Here is a 21748-nt window from a genome sequence, read left to right on the forward strand (position 1 = left end):
TCAACTCCATCCAAATCTTTCACTTAATGAAATCTATGACTTTTTGAGGACACCTGGATTTCACAGGAATCTATTAAAATCTGAGTTGGGGACACCTAAATTTCATTGGAAATCCATTAAAATCTAAGCTGGGGATACCTAGATTTCATTGGACTTTTAAAATCCAATGAAATCTAAGTTGGGGACACCCCCCTAAGTCCCCTCATTTATTTTCGCAACTACTAAACAAGTGGGTTCTTCCATTTCCATCAAACTTAATATCCCAATTCAAGTTTTTTTTTTTTTTTTTTTTAATTTAGTTCAGGAGAAAAAACTCAAATTTCAAGAAAAATAATTCAGAAGAATACCCCCTTGGTGCAAGCCCTGAGAAGCCATGAGCAAGATCTTGGACCCATTGGTGACCTCAGACTCCCTCACTGTCATTGCACTGGGTTGGGTGGCCGACGAGGAGGAGACGGAGGGAGGAGAAATCGGGGCTACACACCCATATTTGAGAATGAGAGAGAGAGAGAGAGAAAAAAAAAAAAAAGATAGAAAGAGAGAGATTAAGCTGGTGGCTGGAGAAGGGGAGGGAGGTGGGTGGGTTTGGGTGGCCGACGCAGGGGAGGCAGAGGGAGGAGGGTTCAGGTTTGCCAGCAACTAGCATGTTTTTTTCTTTATTTCTTTAGTTTTTTAAAATTAATTATTGGGTTTTTAATTTTTTAAGTTTTTTTAATAATTATTTTACTTTTTAAAGTTTATTTAATTTTTTATTATTTTTTTGTTCACGTAGTATTTTTTTTAAGTCATGTCAATCTGCGACATAGGTAGTTAACGGCCTCCCAGACGGAAAATTTGACGGGGGCACCTGAGTGTGCAAAATCCGTAATTGAGGTACCTCTAAACAATTTTTTTTTATTAGGGCATTCAAGTGAAATTAGGTGATTAGTTAAAGTATTTGCATGTAATTTGCCCTATTAATTTTCTATTAATTTTTTATGTTTTATTAATTTAAGCACAAGCCCAATAACCCAATCGGCCAACCGGGTAGTAAACAACATGTCCCTTCCCTCCCCAGGTCCCAACCAGTAAACAAATCGGCCAGACTCATCGATCCCTTACAGTCTTACACTCTCGCTCTGTCTCAATTCTCAACTGTCAGTTCTCAGTTCTCAGTTCTCATTCCTCAGTCTTGGGCTCCTCACTCTCGCTCTGTCTCATGCTCAGTATTCGGCTCCAAGAACAACCAGTGAACCAGGCATTCAAATTATCTTCTATTCTTCTTCAATCTTCATCTTGGGCATGGGCAGGTATTTCGCTTCTCTTTTTTCTTGGTTTGAAGTTGAACTTAGGGTTAATTTACGTTGTGAATTTGGGGCTGAATGTAGGGATTTAATGTACGATTAAATTTGGGGTTCAACTTAACGAAAACAATATTTTTTAGTACTACTCTTCTTTGATTGATTGTACTGCCAATCTTTTTGTAAGAGTGTGTTTGGGATTTTATCGGGCTGCTTAGAGAGTGCGTTTGGATCAATTTGCTTTATTCGGTCAATTCTTAATTCGCAGATAAAATGTGAGAAGAAAGAAGAGAAGAGAAGAGAAGATAAAATATATGAGAAAAAAGAAGACATGAGTGGAGGAACTAGTAGTACAATAATGCTTGAGAAAAAAATAAGAGATTGGAGTTGTATAGAGAGCAGTAGAGTACAATAGTGCTTGAGAAAAACTAGTAGTACAATATGATCCTTTTTTTTTTTTCAATAGAAGCACAATATTATTCAATGGTCTAATGATTACTTGATTTATGTGGGATTGCCTGCTTATTAGGTTCAAGCTCAATCTTAGTTGCTGAAGATTTAGCCCATCCCCTGGCTCCGTCACTGTACGCTTTTCAACCTCTTCACCAAAATCTCTTAATCCTCCCCTACTTCTTACGGTGGCTAACCGTTACGCAGCCCAACTACAGCTATGCTGCCCCCAAAGCCCCATCTCATACTCTTTAGCCCGAACCGTCCATGCCCACATGATAGCTTCTGGGTTCAAGCCACGTGGTCATATTCTCAACCGTCTGATTGATATCTACTGCAAATCTTCAAATTTCACTTACGCCCTCCAATTGTTCTACAAAATTCCCAAGCCAGACATTGTTGCTAGAACAACATTGATTGCGGCATACTCTAACATTGGCAATCCAGTTCTGGCTCGCAAAATATTGAATGAAACCCCATTAAGCATGCGAGACACTGTTTGCTACAATGCCATGATATCAGGCTATTCTCATAACAATGATGGCTATGCAGCTCTTAAGCTATTTGGTGACATGAGGCGAGATGATATTAGGTCTGATGATTTTACATTCACAACTGTACTTAGTGCTTTGGCGCAAATAGTTGATGATGAGAAACAGTGTCAACAACTACACTGTGCTTTAGTTAAGTCAGGAACAGGGCTTGCCACTTCAGTGTCGAATGCACTCGTATCTGTTTATGTTAAATGTGCTTCTTCACCATTAGTATCATCGTCGTCATTGATGAGTGGAGCTAGGAAGTTGTTTGATGAGATGCCTAAGAGAGATGAGTTATCGTGGACGACAATGATTACTGGGTATGTGAGGAACGCAGACCTCGATGCAGCTCAGGAGTTGCTAGATGGGATGGATGAAAAGTTGGAAGTTGCATGGAATGCGATGATTTCGGGTTACGTGCATCATGGTTCTTTTGAAGAAGCATTGACATTGTTTAGGAGAATGCGTTTATTGGGAATTCGTCAGGATGAGTTTACGTACACAAGTGTTATCCGTGCTTGTGCTAATATTGGATTGTTTCAGTTTGGGAAGCAGGTACATGCTTACATACTAAGAGCTGAAGGGAAACCCACTGTGGATTTTTCATTATCTGTGAATAATGCATTGGTTACACTATATTATAAATGTGGTAAAATTGATGAAGCACGAAACATTTTTAATAATATGCCTGTTAAAGATCTTGTTTCTTGGAATGCAATCTTGTCAGGATATGTGAATGTAGGGCGCATCCAGGAAGCAAAATCTCATTTTAGGGAAATTCCAGAGAGGAACATGCTAACATGGACTGTGATGATATCTGGTTTAGCTCAAAATGGATTTGGAGAAGAAGCTATGAAACTTTTCAACCAAATGAGGTTAGAGGGATTTGAACCCTGTGATTATGCATTTGCTGGAGCAATTACATCTTGTGCTGCGCTAGGAGCATTGGAGCATGGACGCCAGCTCCATGCTCAACTAATTTTCTTGGGTCATGATTCAAGCCTTTCAGCTGGAAATGCACTTATCACAATGTATGCAAGATGCGGACTTGTTAAGGATGCCAAATCTGTGTTCCTTACAATGCCTTATGTTGATCCAGTGTCTTGGAATGCTATGATTGCAGCTCTGGCACAACATGGATATGGTGTCCAAGCAATAGGACTTTTTGAACGAATGTTGAAGGAAGATATATTACCAGATAGAATAACTTTCCTCACTGTTCTCTCAGCTTGTAGTCATGCTGGTTTAGTCAAAGAAGGGCGTCATTATTTTAGTTCAATGCGTGCCTCTTATGGTATTACCCCTGGTGAAGATCATTATGCTCGCATGATTGATCTGTTGTGTCGATCTGGGGAGTTCACAGATGCCAAGGAATTGATTGAGTCAATGCCTTTTGAGCCAGGTGCACCTATTTGGGAGGCTCTTCTAGCTGGTTGTCGGACTCATGGGAATATGGATTTAGGAATTCAAGCTGCTGAACGACTTTTTGAGTTGGTGCCACAGCATGATGGAACCTATATACTTTTATCAAATTTGTATGCAACTTTAGGCCGTTATGATGATGTGGCTAGGGTGCGGAAACTAATGAGGGATCGAGGGATTAAAAAGGAGCCTGGTTGTAGTTGGATTGATGTTGAAAACATGGTTCATGTCTTCTTGGTTGATGACACTAAGCACCCTGAGGTTCAAGCAGTGTACAAGTATCTAGAGCAACTAGGATTTGAAATGAAGAAGTTAGGATATGTCCCTGACACAAAGTTTGTGTTGCATGATATGGAGTATGAGCATAAGGAATATGCCTTGTCTACTCACAGTGAGAAGCTTGCAGTTGCATTTGGGCTCATGAAGCTTCCTCTTGGAGCCACAATTAGAGTTTTTAAGAATCTTAGGATTTGTGGGGATTGCCATAATGCATTTAAGTTTATGTCAAGAGTAGTGGGGAGAGACATAATTGTGAGAGATGGGAAGAGGTTTCACCATTTTGGGAAAGGTGAATGCTCTTGTGGCAATTACTGGTAGCCTGCAGTAAACTTTGCTGCCACAGACTCAAACATCCACACTCAAGAGTCAAGAAAGAGTAAGGTCAGCTCCAATCCACTTCGTTTATCATTTATTGGTTAATTAATTCAGTCAGTTGGAGTTATCTTTTTTCACCAATTTTAATTGAATTTAATTCTTGCATAATGCTCAAAGAAGGGAGATGGGTCTTTTACCTCATCGCCAATACTGGCATAAAACGTATTTGCCTTTTTATCTGTTCTTGGTTGTTAATTAGATTTTGTTAGCTTTGATAACTCTCACTTTTACTCATAATATATATATGTTCTTAGATCTTCAGTTTTATACTTGATTTTTTTGAAATGATTTGTGTTTAATTTCGAATTGAAGGTTAGTTCTTTGTAAGAGAATTATAGAAATCCAGTTTACTGTTAAAAGCGAATTACTTTCACAGCATTGATATTGTAAGAGGGCTGGTTTGGACAGAATGCCCTCAAATACTATATTTCATTGCAGGGACTAAAGTGAGCTTTATCTATTAGTAAAATGATTCAAGCTTGTGGTGAAAACTTCTTGTCCTGCAGGCAGGAAGCGGCTTGGAACTCTTTGGAATATTTAAATTATCTAAGGTTTTTGGGAACATGAGTGAGTTAGTGCCTGGAAAACCTTGATTCTTCTGGCTCTAATATGGATAGTGAGGATAGTGATAGTGATGAAGATAGCATGATGAGGAGCTCAGCGGATCTAGCACACCAATTTTGCAGGCAATATTATGTTACCTCCCACACGTACCAATTCATTTTTGACCTTTATCTTGCTTGACTTTGACCTGATCTATGTGCAGTTTTCATTTTTATTGTTCTTATATAGAATTGTGCAAAGTATCTCATGAAGTAAATGTTAATGGTATACATGCCACTCATGCCATGCCACAAAATTTCCATATATGAGTGTCTGGGCTGATACTGAAGTCATGTGCAGGTCAGACTTTATGTCCTTATATCTTCTATGAGTTTCATAAATTAAATTTCAAGGATATGTGTGCGTGTGTGCGCTTGCGCTCTTCTGATGTTGCCTTCTGCTTCCAACTGGTTCCGTAGCTTATGTTTCTCTATTATACTTTCCATAATTTAATTAAGGTTTTTTTTTTTTTGCACTAGTACCACCCAGACTATAGGGGTGTGCAGATTTACCACCAAAAAAAAAAAATTACAATTAACCACTCAAACTTCACCAAATGTGACAATGTGGCACCTATAGTCACATTTTCTGTTAAATCTTAAATTTTTGTCCCAAACTTCCCATTTTGTCCTTGAGCACAATTAAAAAAATAATATTCATTTTAACAAGTATTTCTATATAATTATACTCATAAATCTATTTTTTTTAAAAAGTGTCTAATTTAAATAATTTTGCCTTAAATTATATTTTACAAACAAAAAAATAGAAATAAAAAAGAAGAAAAACAAAAAAAATAGAAAATAAAAAGAAGAAAAACAAATTTTTTATTTTTTTTATGAAACAAAATTGTTCCATCCTACATAATGTTGCCTCTAAATTAGATTTAAAAAAATAAAAAAGGTGCTCTATCTAAATAATTTTGCCCCTAAATTAGTTTTGAAAAATTTCAAAAAGAAAAAAAGTGTTCTATCTAAATAAACTTTCCTTAATTAAATTCCAATTAAAAATAATTTTTTTATATGTTAATTATATGGATTGACCGAAATACCCTTTGAGTTAACAGAAAGTTTGATAAAACTTGATGGAAGGTGTCACATTGTCACATATTGTAAAGTTTGGGTGGTTGATTGTAATTTTTTTTTTTTTTTTGGGTGGTATATCTGCACACCCCCTATAGTTTGGGTGGTGTTGGTGCAAAAAACCCGTTAATTAACTGCATATTAGTTTTTAATGATTCTTTTATATTGTTTTATACAGAAAGACCAAGTAGTTATAACGTGGTTTTATTTACTCAAGATGGTTACTTATTAAAATGATTAGTATGCATCCTACCGTACACTGCAGAATGATCAACTGAATAATAGTTTCGCTTACGACTTCTATGCTTGGAGCTAGAACATTTTTGTGTGCATAAAGGTTTATTTGAGCCATTAAAATTAATTGTACACAATTAGGATCTGGCAGATTCCATTTAATGTCATATAGTTTCCTGGAGAGCTTTGAATGAGTCCTTTCAATAGAATGCAAATCCATCATTGCTCTAGCTACCCGAGTAGGAACATGATCAGGATACAGTGATTTCCCACAGAAGAGAATCTCATTTCTGTAGAGCATCCAGCCCAAAACCAAATGGTTATGGGAGGAGAGGCCGAAGAATGTATGTATTATGACGTAAGATTTCAAATATCCGATGTGGTATTAATATTCTCAACATGCCCTCTCATGTTTTATGATGCAAGGCTTCAAATACCTGATGTGGGATTTATATTCGCAATAATATTGATGCTCCCAAATTGCCAACATAGGGAAATATTCTTTTCTAGATCTGAACTGGGAGGATATGACAAATGTTGATTTCCAAACGTTTTTTCTTTAGAGGTGAATGATCCAGTTCACAAAATCTTCTGATTGAGAGTCAGGAATTGGGAAAATTGACTACCTGTGAACCAAATAGCTAGAGCAAAGTTGCAGTCTTAAGATTTAAAGATTCAGGAGCTCGATGATAGAATGGGCAAAGCCTATTTGATTTGTGGTTTTTATCTGTGCTTGCATTTTTTTCCTAATATTTTTAATGTGAGCCTTGTATTTATGTTGCAAGCTTTTTCCAATTACTTTTGAGATAAGACTTAGTTGTCCTGAGTTTATAAATTCGTAGTCAATATTGACCTCTTCTTTTCCACATATGCAGATGAGAAGAAAGGATAGTGAAAACTGTGGAGAGAGTATAACGACCGAACTGAAAGGAGCATCAAGGGATCTTTATTTTTTTAAATATTCTTTTTTGCAACTAATATTTAGACAGTTTGCTTCTTTTACATCTTCTTCCCTTTTGGAATTGGGATACTTTTTTTTATTAATTGAAACCGGTTAATTGATTATAATTTTCTACCATGTATTCCTAAGATTTTCTTCCGTCAAATTTGTTTTCCCTGATTTATATATATGTTGGTAGTTGTCGATGGTATTCAATTGTCAATCATGTTGAAGTAGTTGTTTGTAATCTGCAACTTCCCCTCAAATACATTTATTTATATTAGAATGGAGGTCTTCTTTTATTGGGTATTGTTGTTGAAATTAGTTTGAACTGAATATGCAATGACTTCTCCAGGGACAAAGGTCTTCTTTTATAACCATTTCCCACATGTTTTTATTACATGCCATATGTAGCTATTAGAAAACTTGTTTTAACAACTCTTTGGACCTAGCTAGACTAACTTTATTGGATGTGATAACTTTATCTTGTATGCCTTGTAATCCAATTTGAAATTTTGATGAAAATAAGCAAATTTCCTTTTAGAAATACACAAAAACGATTAAGATTAGGAATATCATTCGATGAAAACAAAAAATTGTCAACCAAGTCAATAATATGTTAGAATTAAGCAAGTATGCTAAAATCATCGAAACCAACCAAATTTGATTGAATATTTGACCATTTAAAATTGAATGGGATTTTAAATACCTCTAGCTAACACTTAAATATATATAAACAAATTGAGATGACCAAGATTCTCTCTAAATGGTTTTATGGCTAATCTTGATAGAGTAAGAAACTTGAGTGTGTGATACTCTGTGATTTGTGAAAAGAAAATTGTGCATGCTAATGTGCATAGAGATGTTTGAAATAAAAGATCAATGAACAAGAAGGTCTCATGTGACAACGTGCTAACTATCCGAGGGATGTCTTATTGTCTTTGATTCAGTTCGCTTGAAAATGGCTGACATTCAGAATCCTACAAGTATTTTATACATTTTTTATGCTTATATATTTTAATTAATCTGGCTTAATCACTTGGGTATTTGGTAATGCGCTTATGAATATTTAAGTGATGGCCTTTATCTTCTCAAGTAGTCCCAGATTCCCAAAAGTGATGGCTCGCGCACGATGAGTTTTCTACAGCTTGTTGCTGAGACAGTTTATAATTCTAGAGTGATGGATCGACTCCTTGATAATCTTGACATAGATGGGGTTATATATTCATGCGTATTATGAAATTATTTCTGAGCCTTGCATGGTATGTAGAGTTCGATTGCTTTTATTTTTATTTATTTTCTTAAGAGGTTCCCTGGAGCTGTAGTAATCTATGCCATTTCTTAACAGCTAGAGACATAAAACTTATGTCAGTGTCAGTACCTTACTGAGGTAATTTGCTTAGTTGAATGAAATTCCCAGTGGGAGACATTATTCGATTCATTCCTTATGACATTAATATCTTATTTGAGTTTCAATTCTCCTAGGCACATTTCATTGACCTGAATTTGAAACCGTTGAAGAAAATGGAAGAATATTACGAGTTGGACAAAAAGATTGTAAGCTGCTACAATCAAATGGTGCAAATTAGGGCTGCCTATCGGTCGGTTCAGATCGGTATTGGGGCTTATTAAATCAAAACAAAAAAATTTGGTATTTTTCGATTTTAGTATTTTTCGGTTTGGTAATTTTTAGTAAACTTTAGTTTCCAATTTGATTTCAGTAATTTTGGTATCGGATACTTTCTGCTGTTCATTTTCGATTTACTTCGGTATATCTTCGGTTCATTTTCGATTTACTTTAGTATATCTTCGGTTCATTTTCGATTTAATTATAATAATACTAATTATTATATACCAATATAAATTAAAATTTAATCAAATATGATACATAAAATATAATGTTTGATGAATATATATATATTTGCACGAGTAGTATTGGTAGTTTAGAATAGTACTTGTATTAATTACAATAATATTAATATTAGTAATAATATATACTAGTATAATTAGTTTAATAATATGTATTAGTGCATACCCTATTAATTTAGTATGTATATATACCGATAAATATGAGTAAATATATATATAGGAGTGTTTTAAAACTAACTAATTAGTAAGTTAATACGAAACTAATCATATTTTTGGGTTCACCACATAACCAATCTCATAATCCGAACTGTCCATTTTTTAGGTCATACTTCAAAGATCATCATTGTAAAAAATTAACTACATTAGAAATCATTTAGTCATCTAATTGTGATAAAATAAATAGACGATCACGATTTTCGATAAAAGCATATAAATAATTGTTATCATAATAAAATGGCTAAATGACTTCCGATTTTGGAGATTTTTTATAGAAATGATCTTTGAAGTAGGGCCTAAAAAATGAATGGTTCAGATTTTGAGATTACATTGTGCAGTGGGCCCAACAGGGTGGTTAGCTTTGTATTAACTTGCTAATCAGTTAGTTTTAGAGCATTTTTGTATATTATATATATATATATGCATTACTTACCTAAAGATGAGATTCTTATTTTCCTAAAAATAATAACATTTATTTTATTAGAGAATGACTCTATATCTTAATTTACACTTTTGATAATATTAATATAATAATATTATACAATTATATTTTCTTATAGTTGTTTAAGATATTAATAGTTTAATATTTATTGTACCACTAACATAATAGTATTATATAAGCATATATAACTAAATTTCGATAACTGTTTCAGTTTTTTTCGGTATTTATTTTGGTTTTTTCGGTAATAATTGATTTGGTTTCTTTCAATAATAATTTTCGGTAATCGGTCGGTTTACCAACTTTTTTCGAATTTTTTCGGTTTCTGATTTCCGATTTTCGAATTGTGAAAATTGGTATACCAAACCAAAAAAATTCGGTCGGTAGTTGGTCGGTTGGATAAAAACCAAACCAAAGGGCAGCCCTAGTGCAAACAGAGGAAAGACAAAAGGAAACTACAAGCACAAAGTCACTTACAACTACAATCATGCCAAGTCCCAATCCCAGGAATGGGTTCTTCCTTCACTTCAAGCATGGCACATTGAGGAATAGGTACAGTATTGTAACTGTTTTTTTAAAATGGAATACATATATATATGTATGTATATACTATAACTGTTCATATATACATGCATGTACATAAAATTAGTGTATTTTAAACTTATTATTAATACGCATTACATGTTTATTTTTTTTATTGAATAGGATCGGGTAGCGATATTATCTTGGACATCTTTTCAAGACTGCCTTCAAAATCCTTAATTTTATTGAGACTCGTTAATAAATAAGAATTAGGGTGAACATGATAAATATTTTTCTTCAAATATTTTGTTAATGGTGCTGCCAAAGAAGGTCCTAGTTCACTATTCATGCTCCACAACTATTCTGCGTATGTTGATGTGGAACTCCGAAGTATGATGAATTAGGAGTTACCACTCCAATGGGTTTTGCTTTCACTAAGTACAATAATGGGAATAAAATGAGTAAAGGCAACGATGTAGTACATAGGTTGGACACTTAATCCCTAGAAGCTCCTTCCTCTTATGTATCTTATAAACCTATAACTTTTGTTGCCCATGGTTTAGTTTGCTTCAGAAGAAAAGTTGGAAGGGTGACGTTGTACAATCCTATCAAGGGAGAATTTCTAACTCTCCCACAAAGTAGGAAGAATAATATTTGGTGATTGTATTGCTCCTAAGTGGTATGGTATGGGGTAGAACAAAATAATCGAGGCGTACAAGATAATTCGTGTTTCTACTAGTACTAGATATACCTTGAAAGGCTGGGAGGTGGTGTCTGATTTTTTTGAGACTGAAGTTTGTATATTAAGAGCAAGCTCGTGGCGTCTGATACCCTCAATTCCTCCTTGTGATTTAGGCAAAAATATGCATGTATCTACTTATGGAGAGACATGCACTGGTTTACTTGTGATTCCTTTGGATGCCATATAGTCTCTTTTGACTTCAACAAAGAAGAGTTCAACCAGACTCATCCTCCCAACATAACACTTATGCATCATGTGACGCCCCAAACCCCCATGTTGGAAGATTCGGATGCGTTACTGCGCTACACTGACCATTCAGCCCTAGATGGAACTACCAAGCTTGGCAACTCGCATCTAGAACTGAACAATCAATGTAAGGCTAAGTTTAAAAACAAAATACCGGGTTGGATCAGAATGAAAACTACACAGCGGAATAAATAAATCAAATACTTTGATTTCAAACCAACCCCCAAGATTACATAAATAAATAGTAACCTTGTACAATCATTTTCGAATATTAATGAACTGAAGTAAATACAAATCACTCTTAACAAAATAAAGAGAAAACCACTTCTGGATTACCAATTGCTACATCTCCTCCATAATGCTTCCCCAGTCTTACTTAACTTGCAAAACCAACCGCTGCATCGTTGAATGGTGCACCGGGTTAAAAAACAAACTCGGTAAGCTTTCGCAAGCTCGTATGAGTGAAACGACTCATGCCCACAACCAAAAATAGACTGTGACTACAAGTCACACACAAACAGGCATCTCCAAGTGTTCATGTACCCAATGTGGTACCAACACTAACCACCAACTCAGCTAGAGTAAGAACTAAGTCGATAACAAGCAACTCCAACAATCACGCTTACTAAAGCGTTCATGTGCTTAACAAAGCACTAACCACCAAATCAACACAATGGCCGATCCAAATTGGCCAATCACCAACACCAACAATCTCACGACCGATCCAACGTAAAAATGAACTGGTAGAGAGAGTGACCATCTCTGATTGTAAATTTGGCCATTTGCTACACATACCTCATGCACATTTGTATGATCTGGCAACAACCACGTACAATGGCCCACAGTAATGTCTGAGCTACCTGCTACATCATACAATCACACTGGTATCTCAACCTACCCAATTCACTTGTTACTCTTAAGTCGTGTCAAACCACAATATCTTGACCAACTGGTATATTAATCTCAAATCTGGTTAACCTAGTCATCACAAATATCCTCAAATCACAATTAGGCAACTCAGCCCAATAGATCACAACTGCCTATTCACAAGCGTAATCAACAACTATTAACCTCAATAACTCGTATCACAAAACGGATACTAAAATATTTCCATTAGGTTCTCACACTCACAATTATCCTATTAAGCCAACAAGCTTAAAATCATCCTCGAATGACAAACATGATTCAAATCCTAGAATTAAACCAAATTCTAGCACACAAGCAGAATAACTGGTAAAACACAGTTAAACAATATAAAATAAACCCAAAATAACAAATAATAAAGTCCGCCCACTAAATAAATACACAAAGTCCACCTACATGGATTCTGTGCATCCTAAAATACCACGTGTACTTCACCACCTCACCACCTCTACGGGTGAAGAGAAAACTCAAAACTAAAGCTACTCTCAAAGAAGAGAGAGAACATAGAGCTGCGGAAGAATGAAATAGAAGAGAAAACTGGGCGGCTATTTATAGCAATACCTCTGAGCCCTTGGCAAGGCATGCCGATCGCTCGGTGGCTTCACCGAGCCCTCGGTGGTGCTTTCCACAAAGTTCCACCGAGTTCTCCTGCCTTTGCGTGGCTTCCTCCCTTGCCACCAGCTGCTGCCACTTGTCACCATCCTGGCCATTAGATCAAAATAGATCAATGGCCAAGATCTTCCCACTCAATAAACTTCAAAAATTAATAAAAAATACTCCGAGACTCAGAAAAATACCCAGAAAAATACTACGTACTCGTAAAAACGAATACAGAGTTCCTATTGGTTCACAACCAACTTTTGATCTCCAAACCTTTGAAAATCAAACACCAAAATTTTTCAGGGCCTCACACATCATGAGTTTTGTCATTTCTTATTGGTTAATCTTGAAGGATCCTTGGCCATCATTGATGATGCTTCAGATTTGGCTGAGATTTACATATGAGTGTTGGAAGATTATGATAGGAACAAGTGGGCAAAGACTTATAGCATAGACACCCAATTGCTACCTATTAAGCGTAAGTGGCATATTTATGAAATGGGTGCTTAGGAGCATGGCATATTTTTTCACATGACATACAATTATGATATTGATGATACTACAACCTTCTTTTACGATCTACAATATAACGAATGGAGGAGTGTACAACTTGTACCAAAGGAGGTCTTTCAAGTGACTATTGATGGTCAGGTTTGCAGTGAAGATTTTTGTAAGAGTCTCTTCAGTGTAACTGCATGCATGCATGATTTCTCTTAGAGATTATCCTGACTATGTTGAAGGCGATCAAGAAGAAGCAGAAGAAGCAAAGGAATCTGATGTAATTCCTGGCTATGTTGAAGACTATCAAGAAGAAGTAGAGGAATCTGATGTTGCATATTTTGTCTTGGTGGCCAGAGTGTTGTCTTTTAGTGATTTCTGTACGGTGCAGGTTATCAGAATTAAATGGTGTATCTAAGAGCAATTCTTTGCGAAAAACATTAACTTAACTTCTTGTTGAAAACAACATGAATGCTACATTGTCGCTACATGTGATGGAGATATGAAAAAAAAGATCTGAAAGGTGGTATAGTTTAGTTGATAACAGTATGGAACCATGTCATGTGAAACTTTTTTCTGGGTAACCGAGGGTGTCATGGGCCAGCTTTCACGCACCAGATTAATCCCTTGGGTCGGTCAAAGGCAGACAATTCATGCAGTAAGGGAGGTAAAATCCCATGTGAGACTTTAGTGCATAGCTTTGCTTGTTTAAGTGCACGTCATTGGTGTGTTGATCATGTACATCCCTGGTATTCAATCGACATAGAAGTCTATGTGTAGCAGTAGGAAGTTGTTGGAACGTTTTCTTCTTACTGTCAGAAGAGAAGACATAGATCAAGTATGTGTAGCAGTAGTATTATGAATTTCCTTATGTAACTGCTAAATTTAAAATGAATGGGGTATTCATTTTCTCAAGTTTGAGGTCGTTTTTTTATCAACTGCAGAACCGGATTGATCAATAAGAAAATAAAATAATTTATTTTTGAGGGAAAATTCGTTTTTGTTTATTCAAATAACTGAGTCATCATACAATAGATCTGGTAGCCAAAGAGGCCAAGAATCCATATCAAGCCAACAGTGAAAGCTTGGGGATGACAGAGCATGCCGAGCAAGGCCATGAGCAACTCTATTAGCATTTCTCTTTCTAAAAACACATCAAGCATCAGGGAAGGCATATAAAAGTAGTTTGACATCCTCCACCAACCCTCATTCTGCAACCATGCAATACATGGATTCATTAACTTTGTTCACCACCCCCAAGGAGTCCATTTCAAGCACCATCTTTTGCAGTCCCAAATCAGCAGCCAGCTCTAAACCCATCGTGGCAGCCATGAGTTCAGTCTCGCAAGTAGAAAAGAAGCCAAAAACCTGCTTGGTCGCACCCAGAAGAAACTCGCCCGTGTTGTCTCGAATCACCATCCCTAAACCACAATGTCTATTGCCTCTGCTCGTCGCCCCGTCCACATTAATAGTGACCCACCCAGAAGCCGACGCCTCCCATTGAACCAGTGGTGCAGCAACCAGATGGGTCGCACCCGGAAGCGAGTGTTCTTGGGCATAATCTGCTGCATAGGATAGTAGCCCCGACACTTCTTCGTACACTTGCAGGATACTCCGCACTGCCCGACCTGCCTTAGCATTTGCTTCAAGAAAAAGGATGCTATCATCAGCGTAAAATAGATGAGAGATGGAAGGACTACCCAGAGCGGCACAGACTCCCTTAAGTCGCCCCTCCGTCTCAGCATGATAAATAACCAAACTCAAACTCTCTGCACATAGGAGAAAGAATTAGGGTGAAAAGGGGTACCCTTGCCTCAATCCTCTTGCTGGGGTGATATGACCCAGCGGTGAGCCTTGCCAAAGAACAGAGAAAGAGACTGTGGATAAACAGTCCATAATCTGCGCAACCCACAACTCATTAAAACCCAACTTCTTCATCACGGATTCACGAAAAATCCACTCTACCCGATCATACGCCTTAGCCATATCAAACTTGATTGCCATTTTCGAAGTATCATTAGCCCATGTGTTTTTAATGGCATGAGTGGTCTCACAGAGCACAGAGTACATTGTCTAAAATTTGCCTCCCAAGAACAAAGACACTATGATTTTCGGAATTAATATGGGGGAGTAACGGCTTGAGTCGGTTGGCGAGCACTTTTGCAACAATCTTGTATAGCACAGTGCAGAGACTTATGGGTCTAAAGTCTGTTACTCTTTTAGGCTCATCCAACTTTGGAATCAAAGAAATCAACGTGTGGTTCACCTCTCGCACACTGGCTTCCTTATGTAAGATGCGTAGACAGTAGCTGGACACGGCATCCCTAACAATGTGCCAATAATTCTGATAAAAAATAGCAGGCATACCGTCCACATTGGGGGCTTTTGTAGGATACATTTGTTTGAGTGGCAGTAAGGCCTTACAAGTTGCATATTCATCTCATTAGTAACATTGGGTTCAATCAGCCCTAAAAATCGATCCATATTAAGACCACCTAACATAGAAAACAACTCTGTAAAATAATCACAAAACATTTTTCCAACAATCTGCTCATCAGTAATCCATTGATCTTGGGCATTCAATAGACTTGTCACACAATTCTTCTTCCCACGCACCTTGGCCTGTGCATGAAAAAATTAATCTTGTATTTCTATCGCCCTCACGTAACCAAGTTACCCGTGAACGCTGACGGCAATAGGTTTCTTCATTTGTAGTTAAAATCTCAATTTCTTGTTCCACCTATTTTTGTTCCTTGTACACCCCAGTGGCAAGTGGCTTTTCTTTAATCTTGCCAAGTTTCTTCCTAAGCTGTCTGACAGCCTGTTTCTGAGCCCTATAGAACTCACTTTGTTGGTTTTCTGGGAAAGAGAAGGCCATGGATAGATAGAGGAGGAAGAGGCGAAGAGCACCCAACCAATTTCGTCGCTGTTGGCTACAAGACGACGGCGATATTGCCGGTCAACGGGCGCAGGGAGAGAGAGTGACGAGAGAGAAGAGAGAGATTGGGTTGGGGGAGAGAGAGAGATTTCAGAAAGGTGTGGCCTTGATATTTTTTCAAGGTTATAATTGGAATACTTAAAAAAAATGGGGGGTCAAACCTAGCTGGGTATAGTTGACCAGGGGGTTTTGGGAGAGATTAAATCCTTTATAGGGGGTTTTGAATTAATTTAATTAAGAGTAGAAGTTTTGAATTATTTAAGCTCAAAAGAGGGGGTTTTTAATAGTTTACTATAATTAGTTTGATGTGTTTTTAATTGATTTTTATTTTTTCTTGTAATCTTAAATGAAAGAGCTTTAGACTAAAAGAAAAGAAAGAGACTAAGCCCGACCCAAGGTGAAAAGAAGAAAGCTGGCCCAAAATCTAGCCCAAAATAGGTGAACAACCACTGGGACTTGTACATACACATGGTGGAAAGCTTCTGTGAAGCTTCATGTGCCTTTCTCCTCACTCATGAGTGGTGCATCATAACTTGCGTTCGTGACTTTTTTTTTCTGAGCCACTCTAAGCCATGCATCACACTTTCTTTTCTATCTCTCTCTCCTTTGTTAACGAACCACTCCTCATGCCAAAGCCCCACGCCGTTTTTTCTTCCACCTCTAGTTCTCCTCGCAACGCGTGTCACACTTTATCTGCATCTTTCTCTCTTTTGTTGGCCAAGTATCTCACTACTCTAGAGTTTTTCCCAACAGCTTCTTGGAGGTTTCTTCTTGTTGTTCTTGTATTTTGCCTATAAAAGGCACATTCATAGCCCATTTTAGGGTATTCTACTATTCTTCATTGTATTTTTTGAACTTGGAGAATGATAGAGAGAGTTTGTGAGTTGTTTATTTTTTATAATTTTTTGTAAGACATTTTATTTTATTTTAATATAATTGTTATTTTAAATTATTTCTTCTCTTATCTATTTTAATTTAGTAGTTCTTTTTCCTCTTCTTTTATTTTACTTTTGGGGGATGAATCTCATCTCCATGAGTTTCTAACCTTCTCACCCATGGTGAGGAGGATACACACTATGATATGACCCCTTTATTAATTATATATTTAGCAATTACCCTTATTATATCTTTAATTAATTTTTTTTTTAGTACAGGGAAGGGAGGAGGGTTTAGGGTGTGCATGGGGGAGTTATTGTCCTCGGCCAACTAAGCCAACCCAATTTCACATTTAGAATTGTTGCTTATTAATTAGAGGATGCTCTTTTCGATCACCTCTAATGCCATGTATTCTTGGTAGTTAAGACCATATCTCTATATTTTGTATTTGGGTTATAACTCTCAAAGCAAATATTTGTTATTCTTTATAGCATCTGCAGTGGTGAGGTTCATTTTAATTTTATTGCAAAAAATTGAACTAAAGGTATAAAAAGGACTTGCAGTGCTAGAGTTCATTTCAAAGATAAAAAAAAAATGAAATCTGAAGTGATTTCATTTCAATAAGCTGGCCCACCATGTGAAAAAAGTATATATTTCTACAACCTCTCTCATGTTGACATGTGGACTACATTATATCTCCTTGTCTCTCATTTTAAATTTGTTATCTTATTTTTTATTTTTTATTTTATTAAATAAATGTATCATTTATTTTATGTAGTTGGTCTTCTATGTTGCCCTCTCCTCCCTCATTATTATTTTATTAATAAATGTATCAATAAATAAATTTATCTGTTGGCCTCTTTTTTATTTTATTAAATAAATGTTTAAATTAATATACAATTTTTTTTTAGAATATCTAAATATAAAAGTTGGGAATGAAATTAAATTTTTAAAAATATATCCAAAATTGGTCTCATTTAAAAGATCTCTTCAAGACCATTTTAATGACATAATTTTTAATGTAATTAAATTTATCCCATTTTATGTTATTTAAAAAATATAGTTATTGATTTGAAGCCATTCAACTGCACCACTGCAAGTAAAACTGCAGTTCAATTCAATAGATGCCTATTTAACTGAACTATTGAATAACCACTGTGGAGGCTCTTATAGTTCCATTAGGTTGGTTCACTTGAGATGCTTAGAATTTGTTCATTCTTAAGCAAAACAAGGATTTATCATAAATAAAACATCATTTTAGTTCTTCATATAGAAATATCTTGGGAGAGAACATTAAATTGATTTTTGGTGTTCTCTATTTTAGGGAAATTTTTAGATATTATTTAGGATATGTAGGGGAAAATATTTCACGGCCCAAATTTTGAGCCCAGTTAATTAAATAAACTCAATTGGGGATGAGCAAACATAGAGTAAGTCTAGACCTAGGGTAGTGCCCAGCCCGTTAATGGAAGCCTAGACAATTTACTGCGTGAAGGAATGAAATAAGAATGTGAACGTGGGAAGCAAGTAACCCCGCATGAACATTGGGATGCAAGACGTGTAGAAGAAGTTACTTGGATATCAAGTCTTGAACTTGATTCTTAAGCAACGATGAGTCTAAATATAGAAGCTCAGTTATTCGACAAGGTATGCAATTTATCCATTTTGAGCATACAACAACTAAGACAAATACTGAATTAAGTGTTAGAGTATCTTTTGCAGGTACCCCACCCACCATTCAAAATAAACCAAATCCAAGATCTGATGAGCGCAAACCCTCTCAACAATCTGGGATTTTTGAGTCAACAGTACTTGTCAGCCAATGTATTCTTCTTCGGAGATTTTGGGTCCAACTGTTGTGGGAACTCTTGGAACAAAAACCATTTTTTTTTACATAATGATGGGAATTGGACTCAGTGGGAGTGACTCGAGATCTCCCGCACAACAGCAGAACTTGGGAGGCTCACATGGAATGGGGGATGCGCCTAAGCGTGAAAAGAGAAATGAAAGGATGGAAGAGCATGAAGGATGATCCTTGACTGAAGCAAGTTCAGACAAAGTGGAAACCATATATGCACCAGGGATCATAGAGGTGACGGTTCAGTCCCATCTGGGCATTAACATTGGAAATGACCTAAGGAGGGGGAATTAAGAGACGTAATCCAGAAGATGGTGAAGGGGCTCAAAACCAAGACCTATGCCGAACTGGCCTTAAATGTAGGCAGGGGAATATTCTGATCTCCGTTTATGGAAGAGATCCTAAAGGCAAAGAGACAAGCCAAATTCACTCAGCCAAAGTTCAAGATTTTTGACTGAATCACCGATCCAATCGAACACATTTATCACTTTCAACAGCAGTGCAAATTGTTCCCCTATAACTTGTCACTTATCATATACTGTTAAGGTGAGTTTTACCTAAAACACTATTTTCTATGCCACCTTAACAAGAATGAAACCTATTATCTCAACCCAATAAAAATAACAGCTCAAAATAAAAACATATAACAACTACTTTTTTTTGTTGCTAAAATCTAAAAACTACTTTGAATAAACACAAGCACACAATACAATATGTATGTACTTATACCAATCAAGTTACTAGGTCTGAGGATTATATGGACCAAGAAATCCAATGGTCATGCCTTAATGGAGGAGGACATATGAGAAGAAAGAAAGAAAAAAAAAGGGTAGGGTTTTGTACGTTTACGTTTTAGTAGGTCTATTTTGTTCTCATTTTGCGAGAAAGAAAATGGTATAAAAGTTGTTTGGCCCATTAATTATTTTCTTGGAAATTCTAAAGAAACCCCACTATTTGCTTTATACTACATGCTCACGGTGGTTTGTTTCTAAAACTTCAGATTTAGAAAGCAAACAATGGGTCCTTTTAGAAATTTCCATTTTGTTTAGTGGGCTCGTTAAGGCTATCCACACCAAACATGTAAGAGTGAGAGTGATGCTAAAAACTTAGACTCAAAACTCTCACACTGGGTAGGAGAGTCCAATTGTTAATGTTCATACATGTACTTCACTAGGAGTGATGTTAATAAAAATCAGGCTCTGCCCACATGGGGAATCAAAGAGGAGAGAGAGAGTGAGAGAGCGAGTGATAGAGGTGCTTGTGGTCGACAGAAGATTGGAATGCAGACCCAAGCTTTAATCGGCTTTATGGTTACGCGTTTGTGATGCGTGATCTATACGTGCCGTGCTCATCTTTTGTCCGTTGGAAACGAACGACTCATATTGAATCACGCTTTCTATAATTTTAAAATAAAAAATTGAATGTATCCGTTGGAGTTCAACGGTTAGCAATATTTATCCTTTAAAATTAATTGTATAGATTAATAAAAATTCATAAAAAATGCGAAAAATGTTTAAAAAAAAATACATAAAAATTTTTGAAAAATATCTGCGTATCTCCAACAGCTAGTTCCTAGTTTTTATATTTCTCTTTCTTTTTCTATAAATACCTCATTCACTCTAAACATTTTCACACAATTATCAATCCTTTTCACATCAAAATCTTGCCTAATTTTTTGTTTGCATTGAGGGGGAAGAAAGGTTTTTCTTAGTCGAATGACCCATTGGAATTTCTAGTAAAGTGTTTGGTGAATTTGGTTGAATTGAACTAGGGATTTGATTTGGGATAGAGTTGCATTTAGACTTGGTTCTAGATTGCCTATGTACCCTTGCAGGATCGAACCACACGTAGATTTAAGTTTAATTTTGGGAAGTAGATGATAAGTGACCCATTTAAATGATTTAAGTAATTTGGGTAGGGTTTAAGACCTTGAATTTGATTTGAGAAATTAATTCAAAGACTTTGTGTGTAAAATTAATTTGTGGGAAGTTTGGTATGAATTTGATTTGGTGACGGTTGTAGATAGATTTAAGTATTGGTTGCCTACATACCGTTGACGGTATCAAATTGAATGTAATTCGTTAGAGAATTTGTGATTTTTTATTCATTTTGTACCAATTCAAAAAGTTTTGGTTTTGTACCATGAATTTGAATTTGAGAAATGTGTCCATTAATAATTGTGTATCAATTATTTGTTCATTGACACGTTTTTTTTTAATTTCATAATGGGCAACTTATTTAGGAAAATCTCATTGGGCTTTGGTTAATTTTCTACCAATTAAATTTTTTGCTAATTGGCTGGTTTTAGGGGTTGGCTAGCAATCTCAATAGATCACATCCTTGATGCCGATAAAAAAGATAAGGTGCTTTAGAGAAAAAATTTCACGAAATACATTAATTAATTTTCTCAAAGGCAGTCCTTGGGTCGAACACCTCAAGGTACCCAAGCTCATTTTATGATGATAAGCCATGATTGCACAAATGTATGGACATGCATGCTTGTGATTAACAAAGATCGTGCTAGTAGCGAAAATATGAACAATTCGGTTAGATTTTTTAACGAATTAATTAAATTCAAGTATGTTTGTAAAATTAATTATTAATTTCTATTTTTTCATCCTTAAAAAAAATTACAATTTCATCCTTTTTATTTTTGACGAAAATTGTAACGGATTTGACGGTCAATCTTCATTTGTAGCTTAAGTCAAGTATGAATCCTCGTTTGGAACACTTACAAGCGAGAGTCCTAACCTAACTCTGACACTTAAATTGAAGGCATTTTCCTAAAATTTTCCCAAAGAAAAACTATCAAAAGCCTTTTT

General features: G+C 36.0%; 1 protein-coding gene across 4 annotated transcripts; it reads left to right on the top strand.

Moving 5' to 3' along the window:
- Positions 1 to 1077: 1077 nt before the first annotated feature.
- On the top strand, positions 1078 to 7340 carry LOC147299387 (Pentatricopeptide repeat (PPR) superfamily protein). 4 transcript variants are annotated; one of them, XM_086255630.1, is made up of 4 exons: positions 1078 to 1289; positions 1810 to 4348; positions 4781 to 5245; positions 7134 to 7340. In XM_086255630.1, the coding sequence occupies exon 2, from the start codon at positions 2006 to 2008 to the stop codon at positions 4283 to 4285; it is 2280 nt and encodes a 759-aa protein (XP_086111756.1). In that variant the 5' UTR covers positions 1078 to 1289; positions 1810 to 2005; the 3' UTR covers positions 4286 to 4348; positions 4781 to 5245; positions 7134 to 7340. The 4 variants fall into 4 exon arrangements, with proteins under 4 accessions (XP_086111756.1, XP_086111753.1, XP_086111759.1 ...); XM_086255627.1 differs by having other exon boundaries at positions 4849 to 5245; XM_086255633.1 differs by having other exon boundaries at positions 1810 to 4343; positions 4849 to 5245.
- The last annotated feature ends 14408 nt before the right edge of the window (positions 7341 to 21748 follow it).

The sequence above is a fragment of the Dryas octopetala genome, chromosome 1 (genome assembly GCF_963921425.1).
Source record: "Dryas octopetala chromosome 1, drDryOcto1.1, whole genome shotgun sequence".
Lineage (NCBI taxonomy): Eukaryota > Viridiplantae > Streptophyta > Magnoliopsida > Rosales > Rosaceae > Dryas > Dryas octopetala.